The 17432-nt window shown below is 41.6% G+C and overlaps 1 protein-coding gene across 2 annotated transcripts in view; it reads right to left on the bottom strand.

Moving 5' to 3' along the window:
* MYO1D (myosin ID) overlaps positions 1-17432 on the bottom strand; it is a 304051-nt gene that overhangs the window by 217414 nt on the left and 69205 nt on the right. For both annotated transcript variants that reach the window (XM_010958323.3, XM_074343045.1), the window contains exon 2: positions 1593-1801. In XM_010958323.3, coding sequence (XP_010956625.1) covers positions 1593-1801 — 209 coding nt within the window. The remainder of the gene's footprint in view (positions 1-1592; positions 1802-17432) is intronic.

Below are 17432 nucleotides of genomic sequence, written 5' to 3'. Positions count from 1 at the left end.
AACCTTGTTTTCTACAGCAGGATTTCTTTTCATCCTTATGGGGAAGGAGTAGTTCTTTCAGAAAAGTAGAGCAATTCTAGTGAAAAAGTAAAACAAAGCCACAAGCTCCAGACATACGGTGTCACAGAAAAAGCATGACAGGTGACACAGGGAGGGCAGAAGGGATGAGTTTATAATTATCTACCCAGACTTCTAAATGGTAATCCCTTGTGACCCCAAACTCCACTTGTAGAAATTTATACCACAGAAACACTAAAAATACTAATATAATCCAGTAATAATCTTCAAAGGTTTTAAGAGAATTTCTGCAGATTATACCATGTGTTATAGCTAAAATCTGAAATAATAACCCCATTAGCAGAGGACTGGGTAAATAAACTATGATTCAACTACTCAATGGGACGTGACACAATGGTCAGAGAATGGACTACTTCTGTCGGTGCTCTAATGAAAAGATGTCCACTTTATATTGTTAAATGGAAAAAAAGTTTCGTAATGGTGGTTACAATACAATTCTATGATGTAGTTAGACCTTTTAATATAATGACACAGGCACGTGTGCTACACGTATTTGCACACACTGAGAAAATGCATCAAAGGATGAACACTTTATTGTTCACAGCTGTTACAGCTAGAATTTGGGAAGAGACAAGGTGTTCAAGGGAGAGTGACTGTCTGCTTTTACTTCATACACTTACGTAATTGCTTCCCCCACCTCTTTTACAGTCAGGCGATGCCGCCTTCATAATTGGTTTTAGTAAAATATAGGCCCAGGACATAGCTCTCCAACTCTAACACTAAGTCAAGTTGCCTAACTCCCTGACCCTCAATGTTCACATCCATGAAGCAGGAACACAATTGTCCTACTTACCAATCAGAGGGGTGTCCTGATAAGCAAAATGGAATAAAGATCACAAAAGTGTTTTAAAAATATAATGCCACTAATGCAAATGTGAGACATTATTGGCATGAAAAGAAATGCCCACAGTTTGGGAGAGGTTATCCTGAGAGGGGGATATGTTCTTGTCCCCATTTCACTACACACGATTCCGTGAAGAGCTCAGCTTTACATGGAGAGCTCAGCTCCAGTCCTTGGGAGCCCAGGGCCTGCCACCTGCAGGCTTGAGAGCTCGGGTCCCCAGCCCTGGGGCTGAGAGCCTATTTCCGGACCCTACGTCTCTCTATGTCCCTTGATATTAGCTCCCACTCGCCAACCTGAGTTCATCCTTCATTTCTGGCATCTCAGGATTTCATTTTCCTGGTTTCATTCTGTTATTATCTAAAATAATTTTTGTTACATTCTATCTAGTAGTTTGAGATGAGAGGATGCATTTCGCAGGTCAGCTTAGTCTACAAAGTTAACCAGAAGTCCATCCAAATGTAACAGGTAGTGTTTTTAAATGAACCAAGAACTAGTGGATGGCCAGAAATAATATAAATAACTTAGCATTTAACGTTTCTTACATTTTTTTCCTATAAAATTATTTACGTTTCTAACTTCAAAAAAGACCTCATCGATCATGCGGACCCCTGAGTACCAAATAAGTTAAATACATGTTGACTGTTGGAAATACAGGGGATTCCTTAAGTACCTGATATCACAATGCAAGTGTCCTTCGATCGCCTCTTCATGGCCTTGTAAGCAGCATCAGCGATGGCAAAAAGATGAGGCGGTCTCTCGTACAGCTCACGGCCTTTATACTGCTCGATAGTGTCTCTCCCATAGATGTTCAACAACTTGTAAGGGTTCACGGAAACAACGACTTCTCCAATGAAAGTGTAGATGCGTCCTTTTTCAAATCTGCACAGAAACAAGAGAAAAGGAAGAAGCAGGTGCTATTATAAAGAAATGCTCTTTCCTACAAGTCTCTTATTTCCAACAACAACAACAAAAAAACCAAATATCCCAGGAGCAATTTCTGAACTAACATTTCACTGTCTTGAGTTCACTTTTATTTGTTTTTTAATTTACTTATTTATTTTGAGTGGAGAGGTAATTAGGCTTATTTATTTATTTACTTAATGGAGGTACTGGGGATTGAACCCAGGACCTCACACATGCTAAGCAGGCACTCTACCAATTGAGCTACAACCTCCCCCTCTGAGTTTACTTTTAGAGATAACCCTTGAGGCTATGTCCCTTCAGATGCTGCTCATAGAGAAGACCAGTAGAGGTGAAAAGCCAAGAGAGAAGATAGAATTTAATTCTTTGGAGGCTGGAGATTTCCTGTGTCCAAAATACAGAAGGATAAGAAGGAGAAAAATTAAAATAATTGAAGGCAAGCTAAGAGCTCTAGGAGGAAAAGATACAGAAGCTAAAGCAGGTCCTGAAATCCATTTAGTCAGATTTTCAATGGTAAAGAAAATTGTCCAAATGCATTTATTTCTTCTCCCTCTTAAAACCCCACTAAAATGTCAGCAGAAGAATAAAAACAGCAAAATCCATACCAGAGAGAATGGTTAGTGGAGACAGTTCTGGCAAAAATCAAATTCATTAAAAAAAAAAAAAAGACTGCCTAAAGTTTCATGGTGCAGATATATCCTTATTTATTCAATCATCCTCCTTTCTTCCCACTGTTACGAACAATAATGTAGGGAACACTCTTGACACACAATCTTACAAATCAGTGCTTTTATTTCTGTGAAACAGATTCCCAGGAATGGGACAGCTGATTTAAACGTATGTGTATTTTATAAAGTTTAACAGGATCCCACCACTCACACATATAAAAGGCTAAAAATCCACCCTGTGTATGAGTTGTACGTATAGCTGTGCATAAATATAGTTTGCAAACGATTACACGAGTGTGGAAAAATACGGAAGAGTGTATGTGATATTTTATGTACCCTTTAAACACATAGTACGGTGAGGAGGAGGAAGGCCATGTGGGCAGTTGGAAGAAAGTCATACGAACTAAGAAAAAAAAAAAACGAGTTAAAAAAAAAACCCACACACAGTATCAATAATGTGACTGCAATTGTGCAAAATCATGTGTCTATACTTGCAAAGAAAAAATAATACCAGTGGAAAATTTAGAAAATCCATGCATATATTCACTATTGACACATTAACTCACACATATAAACACATATGAACCGGAGTGAGGACGACACCCAAAGGGATGTTTCCACACCAGTGGCTGCCCCAGTGCCCTCCACCTGCGCAGAGGCACAGGCAGACAGAGCTCACTCCCAAGAGCAGAAAGAAACAAGTGCAGAGACTGGAAAATGCTGGTCCATGGAAGCGGCCGTGTCTCTAAGCTCTCTTGCTGTTGGATCAGTGCAGCAGAGAAATAACTAAAGCATTTGAGACCAAGAGGCGAGACCCTTAAACCTCCCCTACACTGGAATGAAGGCTACCAGCTATAACTGGGAGTGGAAATAAACATGCTGATAATGTCAACAATAAATTAAAGCCAAGATTTTTATCAAGTAGTTATGTTTAAATAAGAGTTACTGAGGTTTTCTGTGCATTTTTCTTCTGTTGTTCTCCTCTGCCTCCCTTCTGTTGTTAGACAGAAAATTTGCTTATGTGGTAGCTAAGCACACCAACCCCGGAGTCTTTGACACTGGGTCTGAAGGCTCCTATTACAAACTTGAGAGCAGTGAGCCTTTGTGAAAGCTGTTTTACCTCTATGTGTTTCAGCTCCTTCTCCTGTAAAATGGTGGTAATTACACCCTTCCCTCCCTCTGGCATCGAGTAAGTACTTAAAAAAAAAAGCAATTAATCTTCTGCATCCAATTACGTTCTGCATGAAGGAGATTTTTAATAAATGGTTTTATTTTATTAGCATTGCTACTAAAATCACAATAATCCCTACCCACGAGGAATTAATGCAACGATCATGATCCGATTTCCTGCCTCAGCTGTCAAATGAACACAAGTCACAAGCAAAATGTCTACGTAACTAATGTTCAAAGACCCACAAAAAGACGCAGCAGCTAAGAGTCACCGCCCAAGCCTTTGTGGCTTAACCTGCCGATCTGAAGGACGTGTTCTCATCTTCAAAGATGAGAACTGAAAGGACAAAATTCCTTAGTTTAAAAAACACTGCAAACAGAACAAATAAAGAGAAGGCGATGTTAGGGGAAAAAAAAATTACCTCATGAGTCTGGAACTCTGTGACTAAGAGACAGCAAATATAACATCTGAGATTAGAATGTTGTTCTAAGATTCCAGGTCTGCCCAACCGTGTAACTCTCTGAAATTCCACTGTATTTCAAATAGAATACTTTGTTTATCGAAATGTCTAAGCATCATGTTTGTAAAACTCTATGTATAAAGCCATCTAATGTGTGGCTATGGACTTGAGGGCACTGGCAAAGGCTGGATAAAATACACAGCGCTTCAGAAAAGTCTGCTTGTTAAAGATGAAACTTTCAATTTGGTTAGGCCTTAAAACCACCAGTAGATGGTGCCAGCAGACACCTTAACGCCAACCCAAGGTTTCTGTTTGCTTTGGAAAGCCTCAGGGTGTGAAGCACTAAAGTAATTTACCTGTTTGCTTAGCCTCCAGGAGGAATGGCAGTAAACATCCTATCCTAGATGACCAACGGACTGATACCATCTCTTACGACAGACCAAGGCAGGCACTCCTACGACCTCTGTGTGCAAACCTTTTATGACAAACTTACCGTTCATTCCGCATATTTGAAATACTTCATACGTTTTATAATTCATCATTCAATATCTGCTTTGTGACAGACTCTGGGTCTGATCCTGGGAATTAAGAAAGAAAGAAACCCTCCTACACTGTTGGTGGGAATGTAAATTGGTGCAGCCACTATGGAGGACAGTATGGAGATTCCTCAGAAAACTAAAAATAGATTTACCATGTTATCCAGCAATTCCCATTCCTGGGCATACATCCGAAGAAAAATATAATTCAAAAAGACACATAAACCCCAATGTTCACAGCAGCACTATTTACAACAGCCAAGACATGGAAACAGATGACCGGATAAAGAACTTGTGGTATATTTACACAATGAATACTACTCAGCCATTAAAAAAGAAAGCCATTTGCGGCAACATGGATGGACCTGGAGATCGTCATTTTAAGTGAAGTAAGCCACAAAGAGAAAAAGTGCCATATGATAGTGCTTATATGTGGAATCTTAAAAAAAAAAAAAAAGACACAAATGAACTTATTTACAAAACAGAAACAGACTTGCAGACATAGAGAACAAACTTATGGTTACCAGGGAGTAAAGGGAGTGGGAAGGGATAAATTGGGAGTTCAAAATTTGCACCATGCCTGGGGAGTGATGGAAATGTTAGGTACCTTGATTGTGGTGGTAGCTTCATACGTGTATATAGCTATCAAAATCCATCAAGTTGTACATCTGAAATATGTATAGTTTGCCGTACAGAAATTATGCAAAAATAAAAGTTTCAAAAAATTTTAAAAAGGAATAAGGAACAGGGAGGTGTTGTAAATAAATAATAACAAGATGGTGTGATAGGTAAGATCATGAAAGCAGGTACCAGGAGGGCGAAGATTCTCACGACAAACTCCATGGGACGTAGAGCCCAGGAGGGAAATACACATACTGGACAGCAGCACACACAGGCCCCGTGTGTTGTGGCTGCCACATTTCTCCTCACTTGACTCTGCTAGCTCCCCACAACACTTCCAGCCTTCAGAACTCTGCCCCTCCCCGGTCTCCCCCCAAGCCCTTGTCACTCTCGCCTTCACATTAATGAGCTACCTCCAGTTCCCCAGACCACCAGGCCTTCCTGGTTCGCCCCTGGGGTCCGTTCTGCCTGGAATACCCTCCCCACCCTGCCTCTTCCCGCCCCCATCTGTGGGGCAGATTCCCATTCCTTCTTCAGAAGCCTAAAGCAGCAGCCCCTCCAGGAAGCCATTCTTGCCACCCCACCTCCAACACTAGGATTATGGTTTTTGCTCTGTTCAGATTTTCTGTTTTCCCTTTGAAACTTTCCAAATAGTGAAAATAGCTTAACAGCAATTGATTTTTAAAACTTAAATTATTTAAGGAGTTTATTTAAAATATTTATTAAATGGGCTGGATATTTTCACTGACTTCTGAATAATGAAACAAAGAGGTTCTAAAAAGTCTATGAATTAACGAGTAGCAATGGAGAAAATACAAAGGTTACGCCTTTGGAGAACAATAGTCTTTTGTACATGAGTTCTGAAACATTTATTTAAAAAAACATAGCCTCGTTGATTTGCACATGTGCTTATATAAAAGATTGCCTATGGGGGGAAGGTATAGCTCAAGAGGTAGGGCGCATGCTTAGCAGGCACAAGGCCCTGAGTTCAATCCCCAGTACCTCCTCCAAATGTAAATAAATAAATAAATAAATAAACCCAATTACCTGTCCCTCATAAACCAAACAAACAAACAAAAAGATTGCCTACAACAGGAAGTCAAGGCATACGCAGCTCCCTCAAATCAGACACGGGCAGACTGTGTGCGCAACTGGACAGAGAAGTACGATCCTGGGGTGGGGACACGCACACAAAACAGCACTAAAGAAATGAAGCACTAATTGTGAACATGAACTTAACGTGAACTTAAGCAAGAACTTAAGCAAGAACCATGTGGCAGGATTAGAAGTATGGGAAGGAGGGTGGCTTAGAGTAGAAAACTTGTATTAGGGAATGAATGCCAGGGTACAGTTGGGTAAGTAGGAGGGAGTCAGATTTGATATGATACCATAGGCTTTAAAAAAAAAAATGAGGTCTAATTTACATACAACACTATATGTTTCACCTGTACAATACAGTGATTCGGTATTTGTACACACTGTGAAATGGTCACCAGGGTAAGTCTAGTTAACATCTGTCACTATACAGAGTTACAGACTTTTCTCTTGTGATGAGAAGATTTAAGGTCTACTCTCTCAGCAGCTTTCAAATACGCAACACAGTACTGTTACCCACAGTCACCACGCTGCACATTGCACTCCCATGACTTGTTTATTTTATGACTGGAAGTTTGTACCTTTTGCCTCCCTTCACCTGTTTCCTCCCCACCCCAACCCCCACCTTTGGCAACCACCAATCTGTATGTATCTATGAGTTTGGAGGTGTTTGGTTTTTGTTTTTTAAGATTCCACATATATATGAGATTTACAATATTTGTTTTTTTTTTCTTTTATCTCACTTACCATAATGTCCTTATTTCATAAAAGGCAAGATTTCCTTCTTTTCTATGGCTGATAGTATTCCATTGTGTGTGTGTGTGTGTGTGTGTGTGTGTGTGTGTGTGTCTCACATCATCTTTAACCATTCATGGACATTTAGATTATTTCCTGATATGACAGGCTTTGAAAGCCAGGCTGAGACAGTCTAAATTTGATGCAACTGGAAACAAGGGAAAAAGTGAAGCCTTTTCCAGCTATGGAGATCAGTAAGACCTGCCTCAGTGGAAATGAGGGAAAGAAATATTTGAGTTGTTTCAAAGGGAAACTGGGCAGAATTCGAACACTTACTGAACACGAGGGTCAAAAGTACATTTAACTTTTGAGCTGTGCGAAAGGAGGAGGAATTTACTTCTGATGATGAGATTTCAAATGTACTCTCGAGGATGCTAAGTTCCCCCTCTAACAGAATGCAGTGTCATCCTCGACTGACTTCTTCAACTATACGGAATCAATTACCATCAGAAGGAAAATTCTCTGTGAACGGTCTACTGTGTATTTAATAAAATTTTTATTCATGAATAAATATTACTTATTTCACAAGAACATACATTTTCAAATAGCTGATGCTTAACCGCATTGATGTGGCCTATTTTCCTTTCCAATGCAAACGAAATTTTAAGTTGCTATGAATGTTTATAACTCTCAGGAGAGGTGTTCACCCACACAGGCTGTTTTCTGTTATCTCCTCAAGCAGCTCCAGCCTGGGTTCCACCCCAGCACTTCAGCAAACCTTGATCAAACTTCCCAAAGTGAGTCCCCAGTGACACTGCTACATTCACCGATGGCTGTCTGACCTCATCTTAGCTGGTGCCCCAGCAGCACTTGACCGGAACTCCCATTTCCTCCACACGCTCTTCTCTTGGCTTCCGGGAGGCCACATTCTCTGGGTTTTCCTCCTCAGCCCCCTGTGTCATCTACTTCTTCCCAGTGATCTCTAAACACTCAAGTTCTCCCGGGTTAGGTCCAGCATCAGCTTCGAATACCATGTAAGGATGCCCATCTGAGGAGGAGGGAGTAAAGATCTCTTGGCCCTCCTCTACCTTCTGAAAATCAACAAGCCAAAACAAACCCAGAAAAGAAAATGTTGCCTCTTAGGAAACAGAAAACTAGCTACAACGCTGAAACACCATCTCTGAAGCAAGGCTGTGAAGTGTCAGAAAACCAGACCTCGCTGAGGGAGGCTGCTCAGAGCGGGCGCGTGCCTCTGCAAAGCCCAGAGGCTGGACCACGCTCTCTGGAAGCAGGCTATGGTTCCCGAGGGGCCAAGCCAACAACCTTTGGGTAATAACGGCAGGGTCTTGGAAGGCAGGGGTCTGCAGAACGAAGTGATGCTTCAGAATAGTTGCAAGACAGAGCTAAATGAAGAAATGAGTAGAAGTTACATTTTTACGAAAAAAGCAGGCTGTCAGAGCGGCGAGGCACCAAAAAAAAGTAGAAGTTACATTTTTACCAAAAAAGCAGCCGACTGCTCTGCAGCTGATACTAACTCACCTCCAGGGAGTCTCACGGCACACGTGTGGGACTTGCTTGCTAGTCAGGCAAAGCTCTGGCCATTTCAGGGCGGCGTGTTAGTGAGAAAGGGTCCAGAAGTGACAGATCCCAGCCTTGGTGATCTGATGGCCATTCTGCACACTTTTCTTTCAACAACTAACCAGCTCAGAATGGAACACGCCTATTCAGAGATGGCAAGAATCAAAAGTGAACCAGAATGAGGCCCATGAAAAGATGTTACAGGAAAAAAATAGGCAGAGTCTAACTGACAAAAGCATACCCACGGGAAGAAAAGGTGCATAAAGGAAAAAAATGATGATAAAATATTTCTGCATGAAAGCAAAGAATGTAAAGAAAATATAGCCCCATAAACCAAGAGATCAAAGGAAATATTGGTTTTTAAAAAGAGAAATCATATTTAAAAACTATTTACTTTTTTTTAAAAAAAAGGAGATGAGAAACTAAAAGAGCTCAAGGAAAACCCCCACAGAAATGAAGGTCACATTAAAAGACATTAAATGGGAAATGGATGCTGCTGAAAAGACAGGAGCAAGTGAAAAGGTGGAGAAAAGTAAGCAAAATGAAATGGGGAACAAAATTAAGGTAGAAAGAAGGAAATTATAGAAGTGGAAGACGATGGAGATCACATAATTGGTGTTCCTGAACGCTTTAGCACATAATAATGGTGACATTTCAAAACAGCTAATACCAATAATAAAAGTTAATAAACAGTGTTGGAAAATGGGCTAGCCACCTGGAAAAACATAAGAGAGATTATTCGTGTGACAGCTGGAACTGTGTTCCCCCCCAAAAGACTTGCTGAAGTCCTAACCCCTGGTCCCTGTGGAGGTGACCTTATTTGGAAGTGGGATTTTTGCAGACGTAATTAGGATGATTGTCATTAGGTGGACCCGAAAACAGCATGACTGGTGTCCTTCCGAGAAGAGGACAAGGCCTTGTGAAGACAGACAGGGAGGACGCCATGTGATGACAGGCAGATGCAGGGGAGGATTTCTCCTCTACAGGTTTCAAAGGAAGTGTGGCCAGTGGACACCTTAATTTCGGATCTCTAGTCTTCACAACCGTGAGACAGTGATTGTCTGTCATCTCAAGCCACCCAGTTTGTGGTAATTTGTTACAGCAACTCGAGGAAACTGATGCAATGAGTTATACCAAAATAAATGCCATGAAAACATGTTGCAATGCCACTGGAAGGAAAAGCAAGTCAAATCAACACTATGATACAATTTTTCACCTACAGATAAAGCGTTTTATTGTGAACAATGTTAGCAAGAATACGAAGTCACAGGCACCTTCCCCGTCAAGGGTATCGCCTTAATTGGTCTGACCTCTTTCAATCTCCATATAGCAGGAGGCATGATCTTAAAATATATATCTAACTGCTCATTCCCATCTTTAGTCTTTTCAATGGGAAACTACAAAGTCAGGCCAACCTGACGTCCAGATACTGGCTCATCTCATGCCAATCACTGTGTGCACTGACTGAACTGCCCCCATCCCCGACCCTCCCACACTTCTTTGTTTCCTTTACAGTATTTGCTACAAGTAATATCTTGTTTACTTGTTTACTATCTGTCTCCAAGGGAGTAGAGACTATGTCTTGATCACTGCTTTATCTTCAGCAGGCAATATGATCCTGGAACTTATAGGGGATGCTTAACTGTTGGATGAATGAAAAAATAAAGGAATGAATGAATGAATTCCTTTAGCCCACCTCTACTCTCTCAGAAAGTGGTTTTGCATTCTACTTATAGAGAAAATCCAGGTGTGGAAAACTTGAAATCACCTACTGTCATTACCATTTTTTTCTATATATGTACTTAGTTTCATTTCTCTTATTTCCTTGTGACTTCCAAAAATGAAGAGGGTGGGTTAAGTACAGCCAAATGTCACCTGGTTTCTAAAAGATGGGCCATATCCCCCTGTCTCAACACAAAATCATCTTTCCCTTCATGTGGGCAACTTCACATAATCCAGATACAAATAATAATTTTTATTCCAGGAAAATACAATTGAATGATACGTACTCTGACTCACCCTCTGAGATAGGTTTTTCACTGTTAGAGAAGGAAGTTGCAAAACACGTAGAGCTGACTTGGAATTGGAGGTATCAGTACAAATGCATGGTCCAGGGGGATGAAGGGAGGGTGGGGTGGAGAGAGAAGTATGTGCACAAGCATTTCCTAGCTCTGTCTGCTGAGAGAGCTTAGAAGCAATGGCACCCAGAAGCTGGCCTGCAAATACTGTTCTTCTTAACTCAAAGGACCCAGCGCTCCTTAAAGAAAAGTTGAGCTGGGACAGGGAAAATAGATGAGCCTGGAACAGCTTGTTGAGTCAGAAAGCAGCGAAGTACTTCAAAGCATGACAGGGACAGAGGAACCAGCTTTGAAAGGGCTCCTGGCCAAATCTGGGACCACATGAGCATTAAAATAAGGAATGTCTGTGACATTATAATCCTTTGAATAAAATAAGAACCTGTGAGTCCACACTGATATAAAAAAAAAGGGGGAATAATAAAAGAGAAGGAAAAGCTATTTCTTAGAGTGGAATGTCCCCTAAGAAATACAGCAGGAATGATGTGAATTAGAAAATCATCAGTGCATACTAAAACTTGGAGTTGAAAGCGTGACAAGGAAGAGGACATTTACACAGCTTCAAAGGATCTCCCGCAAGTTACTTATTAATTACAAATGGGAAAGATAATAATTTTACACTGGAGAAAGTTTGTAACCACTTACACCAACTGATCAAAATTAATAGCCCCAATATTGAAACAAACCAACATATGTGTCTGTGATGGTTAATTTGATGCGTCAAGGTGTCTGGCAAAGGGGGCGAGACGTCTGGTTAAACATCATTTTGGGTGTCTGTGAGGGTGTTTTGGGTTGAGATTACATTAGAATTAGCAGAGTGAGCAAAGCAGAGTGCTCTCCCCAATGTGTGGGCCTCATCCAATCCATCGAAGGCACAATTAGAATAAAAGGGTAAGAAAGAATTCTTTCTGCCTGACTATCTTTGAGCTGGGACATGGGTCTTCTGCCTTCGTACACAGACTGAGACTAGAACTCACATCATCGGTTCTCCTGGGTCTCCTGCTTGCACTTCTCAGTCTCCGTAGCTGTGTAAGCCAAAAACCTCTTACACACACACACACACACACACACACACACACACACACACACACACACACACCTGTTGGTCCTATTTCTCTGGGCAACTCAAACTAACACAAATTTTGGTACCAAGAGTGGTTCCAGAGGAACAGGATTTTAAGGATGAGTTTTCTGAACTGGGTCTTGGGGGGTTCTGGAATTGGTTATCAAATATGATTAGATTTAAAGCCACCAATGACTCTATTTCCAGGAGTAAAGACAGCACTGATGGTCCATGGTGTGGTCTGGCCATAGAGATACGTAAATATCCCCACTGGACACTCTAATTAACCTCTTATAAGCAACAAGGAGCTGGGCAACTATGTACATGATAATTTCAGACATTCTTGGAGAAGTAACAAGTATGTAACAAGAAGTTGGCTGGTGGGCTGGCCTAATGTTGCCGGACAAAGTGGTGAATGAAAAGGATGATCTCAGGGGTTCAAACTCCCAGCTCAAGAGCCATGAAATGACCTGAAAGCTTCTATGTGGGCCCTGAAGGAGTGTCGTCATCTCTCGCATCCTCAGGGCTGAGAACCCTGGTAGGACGCAGAGAAAGCACAACAATCACTCCTGTGGCACCTGCCGAAAACATATATCCTGAATCTAATCAGGAGGAAACAGAAAACAAACCTCAATTGAAGGAGAGTGGACGAAATAACGGGAAAATCCCACAGTCAAGAAAACAGACAAAGGCTGAGTAATATTCCAGCTCAGAAGAGACTTAATGACTCAAACGCAAGGCACACTCCTAGGAAGTTTCTCGTAGTATTCTTGTAATTTTTCTGTAAATTTGAAATTATATCAAAGTCAAAAGTTGCTAGTAAAAAAATCCTACTTTCAAGCTTCCTGATAAAGTTGGTTTAAATTTTTATTAACTTGTTAATTTTTAATAGGCAACACAGACTCTAAGTAAAAGATTCAAAAGATATCAATGAATCGGTAGTAAAAAGTATTTCATTTTTCCCACAGCCTCCCTCATCAGAGGTAACCACTGCCACTGGTTTCCTGTGATTTATTCTAGAAACAGTTTACGCATACACACATACATGCAGCTTTTTCCATGAATGACTCTTTTTCTCTAATTAAAAAAAAAAGTATATATATCTTGGCAATGGTTTCATGTAAGTAAACAGAGAAAAGCCTCATTTTTTAATGCCTGCAATAATATTTCATTTTGCAGGTGAATATACAATAATATATTTAATCAGTCCCTACTGGACATTCAGGTCACCAACTGTTTGTTACTATGAGCAATGCAATTATAAATATAATGGCATATATTTCTTTGTGCATATGTGTACATATAACTGTAGAACACATTTATAGAACTGAAACTGCTGGTTCAAAGGACACGTGCATTTTAAACTTATTTTAAATTAGTTATTGCCAAATTATTCTTCGAAGAGGTTGCAGCAATTTACACTTTCACGCACAATGTATGAGGGTTTCTGTTTTCCTTCGTGTGGGTTTTTTTAACCAACGATCCCGGCCCATTTCGAAAGGACAGCCTATACTGCAGTTTCATTTTCAAAATACACAAAACTTTGACCCTCTCCTTACTGGTATGCCAAATTTATGCAACGCTCATTAGCTTACTGCCAACTTCCAACAACATGTAACCCACCTTCCCCAGGTCTCAGATAAGACTTTCTCCCAAGGGGGAAGGCACCTTTGTTTCTGCTTCTGGCAAAATCACGGTCCCCAGGTGATGGAGTCAATTCATTTTATGCCCTGGGTTAGACAGTGTGTTTCTCAGACAGGCAGGGACTACCCTGGAATGATGGCGAGCTTCAGAGTCACACACAGTCCTGGGGCCCTGGGTTTGAATCCTGCTCTGCTAGTTACAGACTGTGCACATTTGTAAACATTTGAGTAACTAACAGGCGCCATGTGCCGGGCACTGTGCCAAGAGCCTGAGTTACAAAGAAGAATAAGGAATGGCATTATTGTCCTAAAAGCTTTACATAAACACAATGTCATGTAGTAAAGCACAATGACAGAGCGTTTAAAAATTACATATTTTTTTTAACCATTCTCTTCTTGCTCCCACCCTCCCTCCCTCTCCCTCCCTCTCTCTCTCTCTCTCACACACACACACACACACACACAACCATGCTGTTTCAGAAAAGATTAAAGGCAATAACAACATAGAAAGGATGCTATGGAAACTCAGAGAAAGGGTACCTAATCCAGCTTTAGGAGGCACCCTAAAAATTAGGTTACTTGACATTTAAATTATGTCTGCGATTACATAACCTCCATACAAGGTAACTCGAGGAATCTCTTGGTTTACACCACCTTAAGAGCATCTGGTCCAGGACGCTCTATTTTAACTCTGTATTAACACAGTCAAGCCATGGAAGAGAACACTTGAGAAGGAGCACCACCACGGCTCCCAAGCACAGCACAAGGACCACCCTGGGCCCTCTCAGCACAGGAAAGGGTGCATTAAGAAAGTGCATGCTGTGACCTGACGTCAGTTTAGCACCAACTAGCTCTACCAGCCAACGCCAGTGATCTAAATAACCTCTCTGCTGGGGAGGTTCTTCATCTAAAAGGTGGGACGATGCTAGCTAGTATCGACCTCACCGGACTGCGATAAGAAATGAGACTCCACTCGTGGACCCCTCAGCGCACTCTCAGCACGTGGTAAGAGTGCAGTAACACGAGGTACCACCCCCCTTTTTTTTTTACCACAAGCAGTCCTGCAAGCCCAGTGAATGGCAGGAAGCGTCCTTCCTCCACTCAGGTCCCATTGTCCCACACGCTGCATCTGTGTTGTGCTGTGTTTATCCCCAGGCAAGGGTCACTTCTGTTAGCATGATGAGTCATGACCCGGCGTGCCATCATGTCCGGAAAGCATTCTTCTAGGACGGACCCTCTCAAGCCAAAACCCCTCCGTGAAAAATGTCCTGGCTTTTCATAGGACATAGGAAACCAGCTAGGGCCACTGGCAGTGGTTTTACTGACTTCCTGACTTCATCTCCTGGTTCTCTCCTCCAGAGCAACATCTCTTCACTTGAGCAACACAAAAGGTAGTCAAACCACAAAGTGTGCTCGGGAGACGCCTGGCTGAATTACTTCACCCCTTCCTTCTCTCTTCCTCTCTTTCTTCCTTCCTTTCTTTCCAATGGAAATCATTTGCTTTTTATATATACTTTATAAGATAATGATTACTTTTTAAATACTATTTTGTTACTTAATATCTTGGGGGGGAGGGGACCTTGACTTTTAAATTTTATTTATTTTTATGTATTTATTTGTCAGTGAAGGTACTGGGGATTGAACCCAGGACCTCGTGCATGCTAAGCATGTGCTCTACCACTGAGCTATACCCACCCCCTCTCCAATGATTCCTTTTTCAAAACACATTTCGATTATATAGTAAGGCATGTAGAGAAATATCAATTTAAAATTTTCTCGCTGCCGTTTTGAATTTTATTTACATTCATTCGTTCATTCATTCAATAAATAGTTTTTAGTGCCCATGTTCCTAGCACTGTGGTGGGAGCCCTGGGTACAGGAACGAGCAGGCAGACCTGTCTCTGCTCCAATGCAGGGTAATGAGAAGGCCGGCATTAAACGGGGGCTCTGGGAAGAGGCAAGAGCAGGTGCACCACGCGGGTGGAGGGAGGGGACACGTGCTGGAGGAATCCAGAGCGGGACAACGTGCCCACATCACAGCAGAGAGAGTAAGGCGAGAGTGATGTCAGAAGTGTGAGAGGGGAGGCTAGAGTGTGCAAGGCTGGCAGGCATGTTATAGGGCTTTGGGACTTTATCGCCAGGGCAGAGGTGGAAGCATTGATTACATCTGCTTTTCTGCAAGCCCCCTCTGACCACAGGGTGGAAAGGATTGAGTGCCTGGTGGTGGAGCAGGCAGGAGGCTACTGCATTAGCCCCGCCAAGGGGTGACTGGGGCTTTGGACAGGATGGAGCAGTGAAGAAATGGAGATGGGGACAGGCTTGAACAGCAGAAGCAGAATCGATTAGATAGGATGACTCAGATGGGATGTGAGAGGTGAGAAAGGGAGGGGCCAAGGTTTCTTACAACCACAACTGAGCAGACCACGATGCTCCTGTCAATGAGAATGGGGACATTGGAGGAAGCACAGCATTTCAGGAGGGGCCCGGGATTCAGACAGGCTAACACCTGAGAGAGAGCCCAGTGCAGGTGTTCCTCTTCCCCTTCTCATAGTCTAATTACACCTGATCCCCTGGACACAAGGGGAACACAGAAGGCCACAAACAAGGTATCAAGAAAACAGAGAGGGCGGTCAGAAATCTTTACCTGTTGCAAGGGGACCATGTGATCCGCTGCCCATTTAAAAAGCAAGAGAAAGATTTTAAAGAGATAGTAGATACCTGGGTTCTATTTAAAAGTTTTTACTAACTGAATTTGATCACGTCAAGTCACTCAGTGGCTCTACCTGCTTGGAATAAGAGAACGGTAGAAACAATCCAACACCCTCCCATATAAAGGCTTCCTCTCTGCTAAGGTCCCTGGCAATCTCACTAAAAATAAAAATACTATGGCTAGCTCTCAGTGCATGGTCTAAATCTCTTGACTATGACGGACACTCTTACCAATTATCACAACTCATGCAACCCGGCAAAAGGAAACAAAACATTTTAAGGTGTATTTCAATGAAAACAAGGTATGTCTCGAGGATATAAAAAATAATCTGTCAAATACAGCAGCTGGGTTGACATCTATAAATGGATTGCTTCTCAGCTTGTGTTGTTTTGTCTGCTGGGGTGTCTGGAAAGGGTTCAAATTTCAGGTCTGTCACTGTGACGAGAAGGATATCGGCCACTCACAGGGCACTTGGTCAGTCAGTCACTTTACTATTGATGAGTCTCCCCTGCTGGTGTCAGGACACTTCTATGCTGGGTAGAGTCGCTGGTAGGATAGAGTACCTGTAACTGCAGGTTTCAACACTGTTGGAAATGAATCTGAAATGGTTATGTTTTGATCTTGCAAGGAAAGCTATTTTTTCCATGAGTTAATAAAGGGGTTGTAAGCTTACCAACCCCGTACCATGGAATGCAGATTCTGTTTTGGCCATCGTTTGCTGCCTTATAGCTCTTAAATAGTATTTAAATACTTAACTGACTGATTTTTCCTAAAATCTTGGTAGAGGAAATAAAAAGACTGGTGAACTGAACCGTAGTAAAATCACCACCAGGGACTCTAAGAGTCCGTAGCAACCACAGACCCTCAGACCAAGAGAACAGATGCTTAAATACTCACATGCATTTAAAAAGCAGTAAAAACAAAAAACAAAACAAACAACCCCCCCCACAATAAAGATGTTATATATTTTACAATGTTAGCATATGAGTAAGTCACAATAGCATTCTTTAGCTATGAAATGCTGAGCGCCTGATAATGACAGGCAAGATGATTTAGACCAAAACAAAAAGAAAACTTTCCTATTAATAACATGACACAAAATTTTCTCTTCCAATCAACAAGTAACAAATATAATTTCATTTTTTTAAAATTTTTTAATGAAGGGAGATAATTAGGTTTATTTATTTAGTAGGGGTCCTGGGAATTAACCCAGGACCCCATGCTAGGCATGCAT

Source organism: Camelus bactrianus, chromosome 16 (genome assembly GCF_048773025.1).
Source record: "Camelus bactrianus isolate YW-2024 breed Bactrian camel chromosome 16, ASM4877302v1, whole genome shotgun sequence".
Lineage (NCBI taxonomy): Eukaryota > Metazoa > Chordata > Mammalia > Artiodactyla > Camelidae > Camelus > Camelus bactrianus.
This window is presented reverse-complemented; position numbering and strand designations above follow the sequence as displayed.